This window comes from Centruroides sculpturatus, unplaced genomic scaffold (genome assembly GCF_000671375.1).
Source record: "Centruroides sculpturatus isolate CEXI.00-Female unplaced genomic scaffold, Cexi_2.0 scaffold1287, whole genome shotgun sequence".
Lineage (NCBI taxonomy): Eukaryota > Metazoa > Arthropoda > Arachnida > Scorpiones > Buthidae > Centruroides > Centruroides sculpturatus.
The window spans coordinates 217,307-231,528 of NW_019385708.1; the positions used below are offsets into that span (position 1 = coordinate 217,307).

General features: G+C 29.4%; 1 protein-coding gene across 1 annotated transcript; it reads left to right on the forward strand.

Annotated features, from left to right (window-relative positions):
• Nucleotides 1-5,963: 5,963 nt before the first annotated feature.
• Nucleotides 5,964-10,192, forward strand: LOC111641394. Its single transcript, XM_023387552.1, has 4 exons — nucleotides 5,964-6,091; nucleotides 7,028-7,098; nucleotides 8,040-8,472; nucleotides 9,878-10,192. The coding sequence occupies exons 1-4, from the start codon at nucleotides 6,079-6,081 to the stop codon at nucleotides 10,060-10,062; spliced, it is 702 nt and encodes a 233-aa protein (XP_023243320.1). The 5' UTR covers nucleotides 5,964-6,078; the 3' UTR covers nucleotides 10,063-10,192.
• Nucleotides 10,193-14,222: the final 4,030 nt, after the last annotated feature.

Sequence of the window (14,222 nt, forward strand, 5' to 3'; positions counted from 1 at the left end):
ATTTATACCACGGAATGGTATAAATAATTATTATATGTCTTGCCTTATTATATGCCTTGATTAACCTTGCGCCGCACGTTTACAACATCCCGTGACTTACAAGTCACTGAACGTCGCGCATTGACTCACGGGAAATTTGTTGAAAAAATGGCGGATACATTTAAAATCGTGGTTTTCAACCGAAGATAAATAAACAAGTTAAACTATTTTAAATTTTATAGAATGTTTAATATATAGAAATATAGTTCCATATGACGCGATTGGGACTTTAACAGAGCTGTACAGCATATTGATAGGAACAAAAAAGTCAAAGGAACCAAGCCTCATGGAAATTTGTAAAGAACGCCCACTAGGGGGCGTCCCGGGCTACTAGTATACTATAGTCTATTAATAATGTGTTTTTTCATACTTTTCGGTTATCCGTTTTTTCACATATCCGACCAACCCCAGTCCCCAATTGTGTCGGATAATCGATGCTCTACTGTATTTGAAATATAAGAAAATAACATGTATAAAATATGGTTTCAAAAAATTCAGCTCAAGTTTTTTAAAATCGTGTTTTATACATGTTATTTTTCTGGCGAGAAACATTTACGTTTAAGAAACACTAAGATTTAGCACAAAGTTATAATTGTTACAATTGTGTGTGGCGCCATCTGTTATGCGATGTTATTTAAAACTGACTTTTATATTATTAGTCGGAGAGATCGGAATTGGTTCAAGTCTTCAACCAATTCCGACCTTTCTTTGCAGCCTTCTAGAAGGATCTGCCATCAGATGGAAGAAGACAGTGTCTACAGGAATGCAACGAGATGATCAAATCATTGCCTGCATTCGCATTATTGGCGAGCCTCCGGAATGATTTTTGATTTTCAGAGAAAATTTAATGTAATTGTTATGCCATTTACAAAACAGAAAGCACTTTTTGAATGCAATCATTAATACACTAATGTGACAAAATTAGCACTTAAATCATTGATAAATATATTTTTCCAGAAGGGTCTTTGATTTTCTCGAATTTTGGAAACCAATGTTGTGATGTTAGCATCTTTCTTCTTTCTGGGGATTCCCCTTGGTTTCTGTATGCATGGTACTGGGAATGTTGCCCTGCGTGACTTCTTCAAGAAGATATTTAATGAAACAATCATATATTTCATTGTCAAAATTAGTTTCATATTGAAATGTCGGAAGGCCCTAGTATGAGTCTGGTAAAATCATAGAGGTTAGCATTTTTCATGATGTGAACACATGTGGACTTAATCGAAAAGTCAAACACATTTCAAGTTTATGTCAATTTTTGCTCTATCTTCCCTTGGATTTCGTCACTGACCATGAATGTATGACCACCGACAAAGTATTTCGACTTAATTTCCAGTATGGCCATTTCTTCCGATTTAACTAGTTTCATGAGCATAGAGAACTGTACAAGGCCCAATTTTTATTTTGGCCTATACAACTGTCGAGCCAGATAACGATTTTAGTACGACAATATTTGTCTAACCTCAGAAAATAAAGAAACACACTGCAGATGTCATTGCTGCAGATCATCTCTTGCCACAGGCTACAGCAGTGATTCTTTGATTGGCCTACGATATTCATACTTGCAAATGTCTCATTAAAGACGATTAAATGCAATAGGAAGACAACACGAGCGTCTCTAACACGCTTAGAAGAAAGTCTGATATTAAAATGACGTTTTTCTCTCTCCAAGAGTCTGAGGATATAAAAACACATCATAGAAACGTGATTCGAAGACTTCGCGCAATGCTATTCACTTCCAGGCAAAAATTTACAGTCTTTAGTACAAAGATGATTTCGGTAATCTTATTGATATCGTCAATAAGAGTATGATTGATGAAGCAACTACAGCAGGAATGACGTAGGTGCCTCGCCGGATATGCACATTGTACTACAATGTGCATTTCGTGCAAGGCAGCTACGTCATGCAAAGAAAGATCGGAAGTGGTTGAAAGTATAATATTATATAATAGGAATGGGAAAAGGAATGCGTGCCAGCCGGATAACCGAGGCAGTTAAGGCTTCAGCCTTATCGCTCTAGGGGACTCGAGATCTAATCTGGAATCCTTTCGTGGTCTGTTTGTCCCCGATATGTCGGGACTCATACCTCAATATCCTGCCACTCGTATTGGGGGCCTGGCGGAACCCATAATAGGTATGATTACTTTAAAAAGGCCCTCTTTATTGCGAAAATGCAGAAAGAGCCAAAAATGAAAACAATAGGAAGTGGAATGCAAGAGATTGTCTTAAAGTCATTATGATTTGTTACATTAGAAAAATAGTATTTACGAAAAATTAATAATACACAAGCTATATAAAAATATGTGAATTGTTTCAAACTAATTCTTTAATATCAAACACATAAAAAGTTTTAATTATAATCTAACGTGTCCTAATCGTTGCTTATTAAAACTTATAGACTATTAATGTCGTGACTCAATTAATTAATGAAAGTTGCATATTACATTTTAATTATTTTCTAAACTATTTACAGATTTTCATCTTCAGAAATCATAAAGGAAAATTAATTTTCTCCGCAATTATTAAAATGTCTGAATTTTTCTATTCCTTATTACAATAACAAAACACAATTCTGTAGAATTTAGTAATGTTTTATAAAATATTTCATGATAATTGAATAGGATTTGTAGCATTGATTTCAAAAGCGAAATATCTATTTATAATATACTTACTACTTCGTATTTCTCTTACTTGACAGAAACAACTGATTGTATTTATACATAATTTTCAAAAAGCATATAAAGCATTTGTGCCAAAAAAAACATACGATTGGTTATGGAATACAATAATTATTGTAATTTTGTGAAATTATCTTATTGCAAAACATTTGGCAAGCAATTATACATCATTAAACTATAATATAAAATTTAATTCATAATAAATTATATAAAAATAATGATTTTGGCATTAAAAATAATTTTGGTAACCAATCATGTTCATACTTAACAATTTTATTTAAAAATGATTTAATAAATTATAAAAATTTTAAAAATATGTATAACTTAAAACTACGTTAAGTACGCCTCTTTTCCATCTGTATAAAGTTTTCGTGGATATAATTATTTTATTTTATAACATAATTATATATAATTTCTTTAATGACGAACACTTTTTAAATGACAATAAAATAATAACATTTTACAGAACAATTTTATTATGTTAAACTTTAAGTAATTTAAAAATTTGCGATTAATTTTTTTAAAATTTGATTTAAGAGAATAATTGTCTTTGGATATTATTTAATGAAAAATAATTGAATTAAAAGCATCAATAATGATATGGAGACATAAAATTTATTTATTATTGAAATATGTTTGAAATGAGACAAGGATAATAATTGTACTATAGTGGAAACTCGATTATCCGAACATAGCAGGACTAGGGTCTTTCGGATAAAGGAAATTTTCGATAATCTAGAACCTAGTTTGTTTTTGTGTTTCGAATACATTAAGCACTGTGCATTTAAAGTTTCATGTACTATAAATAATGTAATGCAATTACTGTATTTGAAAATAAATTAATTTACTAAAACTGTAACATAATTTAAGTGTATACCCTAGTTTTACGATGCTACAATCGACAGATAACGTAGTAATTTCTAGTTACTTGAAAAGTTTGGTTCCTGTGTATTGTACTTTGTGTTATGTACAGTATAACGCTACACGTTCTAGGCTTTTTTTAACTGTTTCAGATAATTTGGAGTTTTGCTAATTTACCTACTCTCCTATATTTGTCTTTAAATGGTATTAAATAATATATTTTTACAAAAATAAATAATTATTATCCCAGTCAGTTTCTCAGTTTTAATGTGAAAATATTAGTATGTACACAGCGCAGAAAATTTTTTTTATTGTGTTTTGTAGGAGCAATCGCCCAGCATTTAGGCTTGAAAGGCTCTTTGTGCCGGGGTGTACTGAAAGTTGAGGGCCGGGTCCAACACATCCGGCCCCCGCCTACATAAGCTGCGACTGTTCTTATGGATCTGAATATTGATAAGAGCAGTCGCAACTTTTTCAACTGGGTTCAGCGATCGCCACACAACGCAGAATTCCCAATATCAGTTGAAATTTCAGAGATTGCTAGAGCTCATGAAAAATCCAGGCTACAACTGTTCCAATGAGACCTGGGCTTTTCAGATTCGAACCCGAACCATCCCAGACAGAGCGGCGAGCCGAAGCTAAGTCGCTGCAGCTATCCAGTTGACTGTAGAAACAATTTTTTAATTGAAAAAACACTGTAATGCTATGAAATTTTAGAACATAGGGAGGGCATTGATATATCACAAGAGTATACAAGTACTTAAATGAAATTACTTGTTACCGTAGAAAAGTGAAACGCTAAGTATTTCGAACCAGTTACTTATGCATGTAAATAGTTGGTTTCGGATATTTGATTAATCCCTCAATAAGAGCAATCTTTGTACAGATAATATTGAATTGTCTTGATGATATTGAATTGCTTGTCTTCTAAAATCTTTTTATAATCCAGTTATATAATCTGAATGTGCGGCAATTTATTTTATTTATCAAACTAGCTGCAAGGACCCACTTCGCTGGATTTTTATTTGTTCGTACATTTGTATGTAATATAGTTTTTTTTATATATAAAAGACTGTTTTTCTAAGTAATCTAGAATCTAGCTGCAAGGACCCGCTTCGCTGGGCAAAAAGTAACGATAGTGAAGCTTAAGACAATTACATTATAGCTAATCTTACCCGTTTTCACAGAATGCAAGAATTAGGTCCCTCGTTTCCAGACTAATTAGAGAATTTTTACGTTTAGTCAAACGAACTATTTTCAACGTTTCTGTAATGTTTACAATCGTTCTATAATCGAACCAATATTCGAATTTTATGTTCGAATTTAATTCGAACAAATTCGAACAAAACATTCGAAATAGAAAGCCACTTTCAACCACTTTCAGCCTCATATCTCCCGCACCCTTATAGCTATCGAGACGCAACCACGCCTATGCACGAATGGAGACTTGGGGCTACCACCACATACAAACACCATTCACGTGCGATGTGTAGTTTTTGCGGAAAAGTGAAATATAGGGACACACACGTCCATTTTTATATATATACTAGCTGCAAGGACCCGCTTTGCTGGGTTTTTATTTGTATGTAATATGTTTTTTTTATATATATAAAAGACTGTTTTTCTAAGTAATCTAGAATCTAGCTGCAAGGACCCGCTTCGCTGGGCAAAAAGTAACGATAGTGAAGATTAAGATAATTACATTATAGCCAATCTTACCCGTTTTCACAGAATGCAAGAATTAGGTCCCCCGTTTCCAGACTAATTAGAGAATTTTTACGTTTAGTCAAACGAACTATTTTCAACGTTTCTGGAACGTTTACAATCGTTCTATAATCGAACCAATATTCGAATTTTATGTTCGAATTTAATTCGAACAAATTCGAACAAAACATTCGAAATAGAAAGCCACTTTCAACCACTTTCAGCCTCATATCTCCCGCACTCTTATAGCTATCGAGATGCAACCACCCCTATGCACGAATGGAGACTTAGGGGTGGTTGGTGACTTAGGTGTGGTGGAGACTTGGGGGCTACTACCACATACAAACACCATTCACGTGCGATGTGTAGTTTTTGCGGAAAAGTGAAATATAGGGACACACACGTCCATTTATATATATATATATATAGATATTTATGTCATTTGGGTAACACAATGCGTTTCATTGCGCTATGTCCTCGAAAAATATTAAATTTGCGATTTAGACATTATATTTACAGAAAAATTACAGCAAAATCTCGCAACAGGAATAAATATGATGGACTGATAAATCTCAGACATATTTATAATCGTTTTCCGTCAGTAACGACCAATTAACTAATTAGTGCGAGCGTCACGCGCTCTTCCTCGTACATCAATCCGTTTTCCATTATTACATTAACGATAAATATTAATTAATAATACTATCAATATTTTGACAATTGTCAAAGCAAATTGTTTATCCAAGGCGATTCTTGTCGGTTGCTCTCTTTTGAGTGCGAATTGTTTTTTCAGAAAATGAATACTCCAAGTAAGTTATTTTAATATATAAACAATTCTATCAATATAATTGATATCAACATCAATACTTGACGGAATGTTCGTGGTGTGAATATAAACAATATATTTACTTGTAATGGCTTAAAAAATTAATTAAATTGTAATGTAGTAAATTATGACGAGGAACATAGAAAATATAAAATGATATTATTTCTAGATCATATTCAATAAATTATACTTATAATGGGTGAAAGATAAGATATGAGAAAATGCACACATATCTGTCAGCCTATGTTACAATAAATTTTGTAATTATTTCTCAGTGTTCTGGGGATAGATCTAAGGATAAATTTTGTAATTATTTCTCAATGTTCTGGGGATAGATCTAAATTAGACATTTATGAAAACGTTCTTGGGAAAGGTCAACTATTTGCTTGAAATTGCACAAGTGTCACACGTCTGTCGTCCCATGTTACTATATCAGCGTCGACAATAGTAAAGAAAGACAATATTCGCCCGTTTCTTTGTTCATCCACTTTCCTAATATTTTTGACACCAGTTTTACATATATTACACTAGCAATGACTTCTAAAAGCAAAAAGAGTTCTAAAATATTGTATTAATTATACTCTTTTCCCTGAAAATTCATATATCGTCGCAAAATTCATATTCAAGTCGGATAATCGATGCTCTACTGTATTTATATATTTTACAAAATATTTACAACAATTAACATGTATAATGTATAAGTTTTTCCAAGTTGTTACACATTTTAACGATAAAATTAACCACTTTTTAATGTTCAAAAACTTTTTAAATTAATCTTTAACATTACTGATACTAAAGTTTTTGTTTTGTACATCTTTTTCATGATCTGTGGCTTTATTGTTTCATCAACATATATAAGTATAGATTATTATAATTCACTTTGAATATAAATAAATAATTATAAAATGTTTCTTCACAGGTTATCAACCTGTATTTGTTGGAAGTTATTTACCATTTGAAAATGGATATCACATTATATATGATAATCGGGTGAGTGTATCGAGAAATTATAATTTATTGGTATGTCTTAAGTAAACTACAGTAAGTAATATTCAAGTAAAAATAAACTCAAATTGTGTTTTAAGAAGCTAAAAATAAACATAAAATAGATCAGATGCTAATGCAACAATAAATAAATTCTTAACAAGAAGTTTAAATTTTCTTTCCATTTAAATTTGGTGGAAAGTTTATTTCCATTCATAAATGATATTAATACTTGCTGTAATAATGAATGATGCAATGGAAATTTGACATTCAAATATTCGTAAAAGTATTTTAAATAGACAAATATATTCAATTATCAGGTGTTTAATTTGTAACTCATATCACAAACAAATCAAACAAACTTAATTTCTCCAATACACTTAACACATAGAGTTTTATGTTACATGGAGACTTGATTTCCAGAACAACACTAACATATTTGAGTTATTTAATTTAGCAATTACAATTTTATATTATTTGAAAATCTAGTGTATGCTTGTTATATTCAGCAATTATATTATTGAGTTTTAATTTTTCGTCAGTTGAAGAATCTTGAATATATTCTTGGTAATAGTAAAAAATTATAATTAAAAATTTATTTCTTATTTTTCAAAAAGTTTACATTATATTATTAAAAAGTTTACTTTAAATCAAATTCATAAATTTGATTTAAAGTAAACTTTTTAATAATGTAAACTTTTTGAAAAATAAGAAATAAATTTTTAATTAGGCCTATATTTTTTACTATTACCAAGGATTGAATTTTACACAATAAAATAACTTCTATAGTCATTATTTCATTTTTGGTTATAAGATAAATAATCATTATTTATCTTATTGCAGTGGCATAGCTATATTAAGTATTAGATTAATTATAATTTTTATCTTTAATTTCTAACTATATCTAAAATAGCTATTATTAATCAATTTAATGCTTAATATTTCAGTATACTTTGCAAGTGCCCCAAAACGAACAGATGACAGATAAATATGAATATTGCTCACCTCCTCAAATGATCGGATATGGGCCAACACCCGTAGTAATTGGATATGTGTCGACACCCGTATTAATTGGATATTCGTCGATACCCGTAGTAATCGGATATGGACTGACACCCGAAATGAATGTATATGTACCTCCGCCAGCAAATCAGCATTATGGCCTGCCAACACAAGTGCTAGAACATCAGCAAGCGCAAGAATTATTTGAATATGAGCAACCATTTGAACTGCTCGAAGTTCAGCAACATCAGCAACAACCAGAAATTCTCGGACAGGAGCATTCAGCTCAGTTTACTTCAAGAATAGTACAGCCAGATTCAAAGCTGCCATCGGAAACTTCTAAATCTTTATTAGATTCGAGTCATCTGTCTATTAATGGTAAATTTTATTAATATTATAATTGTAATAATTTGATAGAAATAAAAAAACTATACATTATTAAGACTGTATCTCTGTAGCAGTTGCGCGGGCCTGCAAACTAGCCAAACCGGAGTTTTTATAACAAAATTTTAATTATAGAGTCTAGAAAATGTATTCAAATAATTAATAGTAAATTAACATTTACATTTACATTTAGGAAAGTAGTAAATTAACAGGAAGAAGTAATAAACCGAAAGCGTCATTATCAGAAAAGGGTTGTAATCGGTTCTCCAGGCCCAGAGAACTGATTACAATTCTAAATTCATAAAATTCACAACAACCCGTTTGCAGTTATTACTTTCAGTTTACTTAGAGTCAATATTTTGAGACTTTGATTAATTAAATAAATTTTTAAATTAATGTTTTCTTTGCCTAAATAAACAATTCAATCTAATCCAAAATGTTTAAACTGTAAAAATTATTGGCGTATCCAATAAAGTAAAACACACCCCTTTAAAAAACTAACAGGTTAATAAAAAATTAATATATCCGAGAATATTATAATTGGATTCTACTCTTATTTTAGAAATTGTTTTTGATCTATACACTATATTCTTTCTATATTTAATCAATTTTATTAAACGATCATTGTGATATTCCATATTTCTTTATATAAGATAATAAATAAAATGATGATCTTTAATCGTTTATATTGTCTGATATAGATTTAGTAATTAAAACCACTAATTAAACGGAAATGATAAAATTTCTCATTCACTAGAAAACAAATGATTGTATCAATATAAAGGCTCAAATCTAGAGAATATTCTATTTACAGAACTTGACAATTAATTAGACTACACTTTTTTGTGTTATAAATATTAGCTTTATGAATTGATAAAAGGAATAGTTTAATTATCACTGAGCTTTGACTCAATAATGATTAAACTATTTTAAATTTCTATGTGCATTTCAAACAAAAATCCATTATATTTTAATATAAAATACTAAAACATAAATACTGTATTACATAACTAAATACTGTATGTGTATTTCTAATGATGGGTAATAATAATTCTAGTAATAAGTGAATGCAGTTTTAATCAATATTTATGTTGCACATTCTCTACGTAAGCAGTTGAACTTTTTAAAATTAGGCACATTATTATATTTACATAGACTTTCTTTCTATCATGGATAAAATAAGAAATAAACTCGATTCAAGCAATAAAATTATTAAAATAGGAGACAAACATTAAATGAAAAATACATTTAACAAGATTGAAAAGGATTTAAGAAATATTTTTAATTATTAAAGACTTGATTTTTATTTCATGTATAAATTATAATTATTTTCGTTTTTTTTTCTATTTTTATATTACTTGTGTTTTCATAAAATAAGAACTGCTAATTGTTTTTTTAGCTTCCGATCCTCAAATCAATGAAGAGCAAGACGTAAATCAAATGTGCAAAGTTGGATTGGAACCGAACATTTCTACAGTTTCCAATGAAGAAACGAACATCGTTAAAGATAACAATCAAGAAATTACTAAAAATAAAATTAAAAACAGCGCTTTTACAGAAAATACTGTTGAAAGCAAACCATAATTATCTTCTATTTAAGTTTAAATTTAAATAAATTATTTCATTCAATTTTATAATTCTTTAGTCGTTTAAAGTTGATCATTGATTAATACAAAATTGTAATACTGTATTAATAAAGTATTCTTAAAAAGTATTTTACTTAACTTGGCTTTTTGTTGAGTCTATTCCTACGTCATTTTGTTTGGCATTTAGTTTTTAAAATTGATATGTTAATAATTAACATAATATTTCCAGTAGTTATTGATTTTTAGAATAAAGTATCTAACAGATATAAATCTCATTTGATATGATATGATTAACAGTTTCATCCTCACTCATAAAGTAGATTAAATGTTAACATTTCGCAACTAAATATTAAAAATACATTTAATTTTATATAAAATATAAATAATTATATTAAAATATGTTTAATATTTTTGAACAAATAGGAGAAAAATAGTATAATCAATATTATTATTAAAACCAAAACATTATTAACAATAATGTTTTGATTTTTTATTATTACTCAGGGCTAATATACAAAAATTTAGCAACGAGTTGCTTAACTTTCCCATCTCTTTTGTGGTCCTTTTCGAGTTTTATTTAAAAATATTGTGTATTTATAAAATAATACTGCTGTGGTTCTTATGTACAGTACCAAGACATAACAAGTGAAAACATTGGAATTGTGTCAAATTAGACCTTCTGAGTTTTTGCAAATCTCCAGGTTTTGAGACCTTTTGTGTACTACTGTATATAAATGATAGACTCTCTCTGTTCTTAGAATTTTATTATATTATATATTTAATATCCAATATAATAAAATCATTATATATATATATATATAATATTCAGTGCCCCAAACTTCCTTCGCCGATACTGATCAAAGATGTTCTTACGTTCAACCAAATTAATGTAGTACAACGACTGTAAGACACAAAGTAAAGCTCGAAGCTTTTTCTGTGACGATGCTTATTTTTTCGATTTATTATCACGATGATTGCTTCCTTCAAAACTTCCTATAGTTGTAGTCTGTTTAATGTGCACTTTATTCACATGTTGAGTCACTATCAAATCTGATTCCACTATTCTTATTCCACAATTTTCAAAAGTTTCCTTTATTTAGATGTTTATGTTGAGCTTCAGCTTTTCAGTCTGGTTCCCCCAGTTTTATGGGATATAATAATAGCCGGAAAAGTAAAAAAACAAAAAAAAAGACAATTTCAATAATATCGTTGGTGCACAAGAATAGTGACACAACCAAAAACAAATCTTCCAGAACAGCCATTTAAAAGTTTTTTGTTTCCTGATTTTTATTTCCGGATTTTTAAAATTTTCAATTTTTTTTTGGAAATAAATATTAGTGTTCGTTCTTCCACATAAAAATATGGGGAGTTTGCTATACATTTCTACAATAAACTCGAAATTGGAAATTTTTGAGTTGTGTCACTGTTCTTGTGCATTAACGATATTGTTTTAATTGGAATTACAATTACTTTATAATGTGTATTTTTTTTTATAAAACATGTAATTGCATTCTAACGACCATTATTTTACAATAAAACATTAAATTTAACGTAATGTTGAATAAATAGTTATTTCTTTATATTGAAATATTTTAAAAATAAAATTTTCAGAATCAAAAATAATTCAAATCACTTTAATTGTAAAGGGAGACTTTATAATTTCTTTGGAAGCTGCTTTATATCCTACTGAAAATTACGTATTACGAAAAGTCCGTAATGGTTGACATCTTTAGTTCGGTGTTCATTTATGTATTTATAATTTTTCATTTAATATCACAAACGTATTGTTCTTTTTTTGAAAATTATCCAGTTTTTTTAAGTATTACGTAACACTAAATTGATGAAGGAATTATAGGAAGGGAAACAAGAGTTTGTTCTTGCGTTTTGTAACACCATAAAAACATGTTTATAAAAGGTAAAAATGATTAATCGATCTTATGGTAAGTCAAAAAAGTTAATGTTAAACGTTATACGCACTGCTATTTCTTTAATATTGCACTTTGGACTGTTCATTCCTGTACTTATATTGTAATTATTCAATTTTTAACATAGACTAACAACATTCAGACATAACCACTGCACCCTGGGCAGAACGAATTCCATACTGTTGTATTTTACTCAATCTTTTACATTTTTTTAAAGAAATTGTTCCGTGTGCAATACAATTAATTTTGTCTAATAATATTCACATAACGCGAAATAAACGAAATAACAAGGTAATTTTATCATTGTTTATTTTTAAATATTAAGTGCACACTTCGGTTCTTCCCCGGTTTTCCTTATTAGATAAGTCATCGAAATATTTACTAAATATCAAATTTATCAATAGGAAGTTTGATTCTGTGGGCTTAGTTTTATTATTGTTACTTGAATTTTAAATATATAAATTCCAAATATATTAAAAAATGTTGACATTTTATAAAAATGTATATATTTAAAAAATTTTGTAATCTTAGAAATTTTAAACTAGTTTAAGAATCCAAGAGAATGTTAGAATAAAATACTTTATTTATAAATTACATATATTATTTCTGATATCATATTCTTATTTCCCATTGGAAAATCATCACAGATAAGATAGTTCTTCTGCTTATTCGGTTGCTGCAGCCAAAAGAGCGTGGTCAACATGGGCATTAAAATTCTTAAAGTTATTTAAAGGATTATTCTTGTATAATCGTACTTGATCATTTTCATGACAAACAACTGAAAAATATATTATAATTTTAACATACAAAAACATTAATTTACACGAATTTTTAAATTTGAAATTTAAGTAGATTTTTCAGTACAGATTTATCATTTTCAACCACTTCAAGTTTTATATAGAATTATATTATCATAATCAAACATTATTTTAGGAAAACGTGGTTCTTAAAAATAACTTTAGAATAAAAAGTTAAGCAACTCGTTGCTTAACTTTTCCGGCAACATTTGTTGGCAGGCACCATGTGTTACGATATCTTATTTAAAAAAGTTTTTATATTTTTAATTGTTGTAAAATGGCAAAAGGACTTAATTTTGAGGGTAAGGATAGGCTTTATAAAAAACGATAAATGCTAATAACGAGTAAAATCGTCGTTAAGTTAGACCCTACTCGAGATATAATACGATCCCCTTTATCTCCCCACCTCCTCGACCTTTAGCCACCAAAATTTAATAGCATCAATCCCCTAAAGCACAAACCTTCCTACAAAATTTCAGAAATTTTCGACAAAGCACAGAAGTTATTAAGCTTCAAACACTGTGACGAAATCGTGCCCCACAAATACACATACACACTAACATCCATACATATTAAAATTACCCTCGAATTATTTTGCATTTCTCGACGTTTCAAGATGTCCTAAGTCCAAAAATGTAAAAATTTATGGGGTCATTTCTGACCTATCGCCATACTTTCCCCTCTGCTATATACAATAGCCCTGAAAGTAAAAATAGAAAGAAGTAACTGATGATGAAACAAAAGTATTTTTATATGCATTGAACGTATTTCCGTTTTTCCCCGAAAATAAGACAGTGTCTTATATTAATTTTTTCTCTGAAAGATGCGCTAGGTCTTATTTTTCCATGAAGAAGAATTCACATTTATTTTTGAACAGAAAAATTCCCAAACCGAAACTTAGACGAGAGTGACGTATATCTCATCGTGTCGAACTGAACTTAAATAAAACCGAAGTGAACTTACGAAGTTCCTGTGCTGGAGTGGAGTCAGCGTTGCCAGAAGTTTTTTGTCCTTGTAGCCAAATAATTTTTAAAAAGCAGCCCAAAAGTAGCCAACTGCTCGAGCGGTTGGCTACTTTTGGGCTACTTTTGTACTAGGTGTTGTTTTACCTAGTACTTTTGTACTAATCTAGTACCTTTTTACTTGTCCCAGTACCAAGATACCCAACACCATTTTCCTAGTACCATTCATGAAATCCTAATACCTTTCCTTTCAAAACAATCATTTTTATTCTATATTTCTGTATTTTTTTTTTTTACTTTACTTTGACAGTAAATAGATGTTTTTATTGCTTCCTCATTCAAATGCAGCGGTTGAACGTATTTTTTTGCAATTAAATTTAATGAAAACTAAACTACAAAATCGAGTTCTTACAGCGATAAATGTTACACTTGGAAATCATCATCTGCTTCAACCATACAAAAACATTCTAGTGA

Excerpts from the sequence above, each read along its gene's own strand:
- LOC111641394 (XM_023387552.1), top strand. Across the intron at positions 7,099-8,039 it reads ACATTATATATGATAATCGG|TATACTTTGCAAGTGCCCCA; the intron begins GTGAGTGTATCG and ends TTAATATTTCAG. Across the intron at positions 8,473-9,877 it reads GAGTCATCTGTCTATTAATG|CTTCCGATCCTCAAATCAAT; the intron begins GTAAATTTTATT and ends TTGTTTTTTTAG.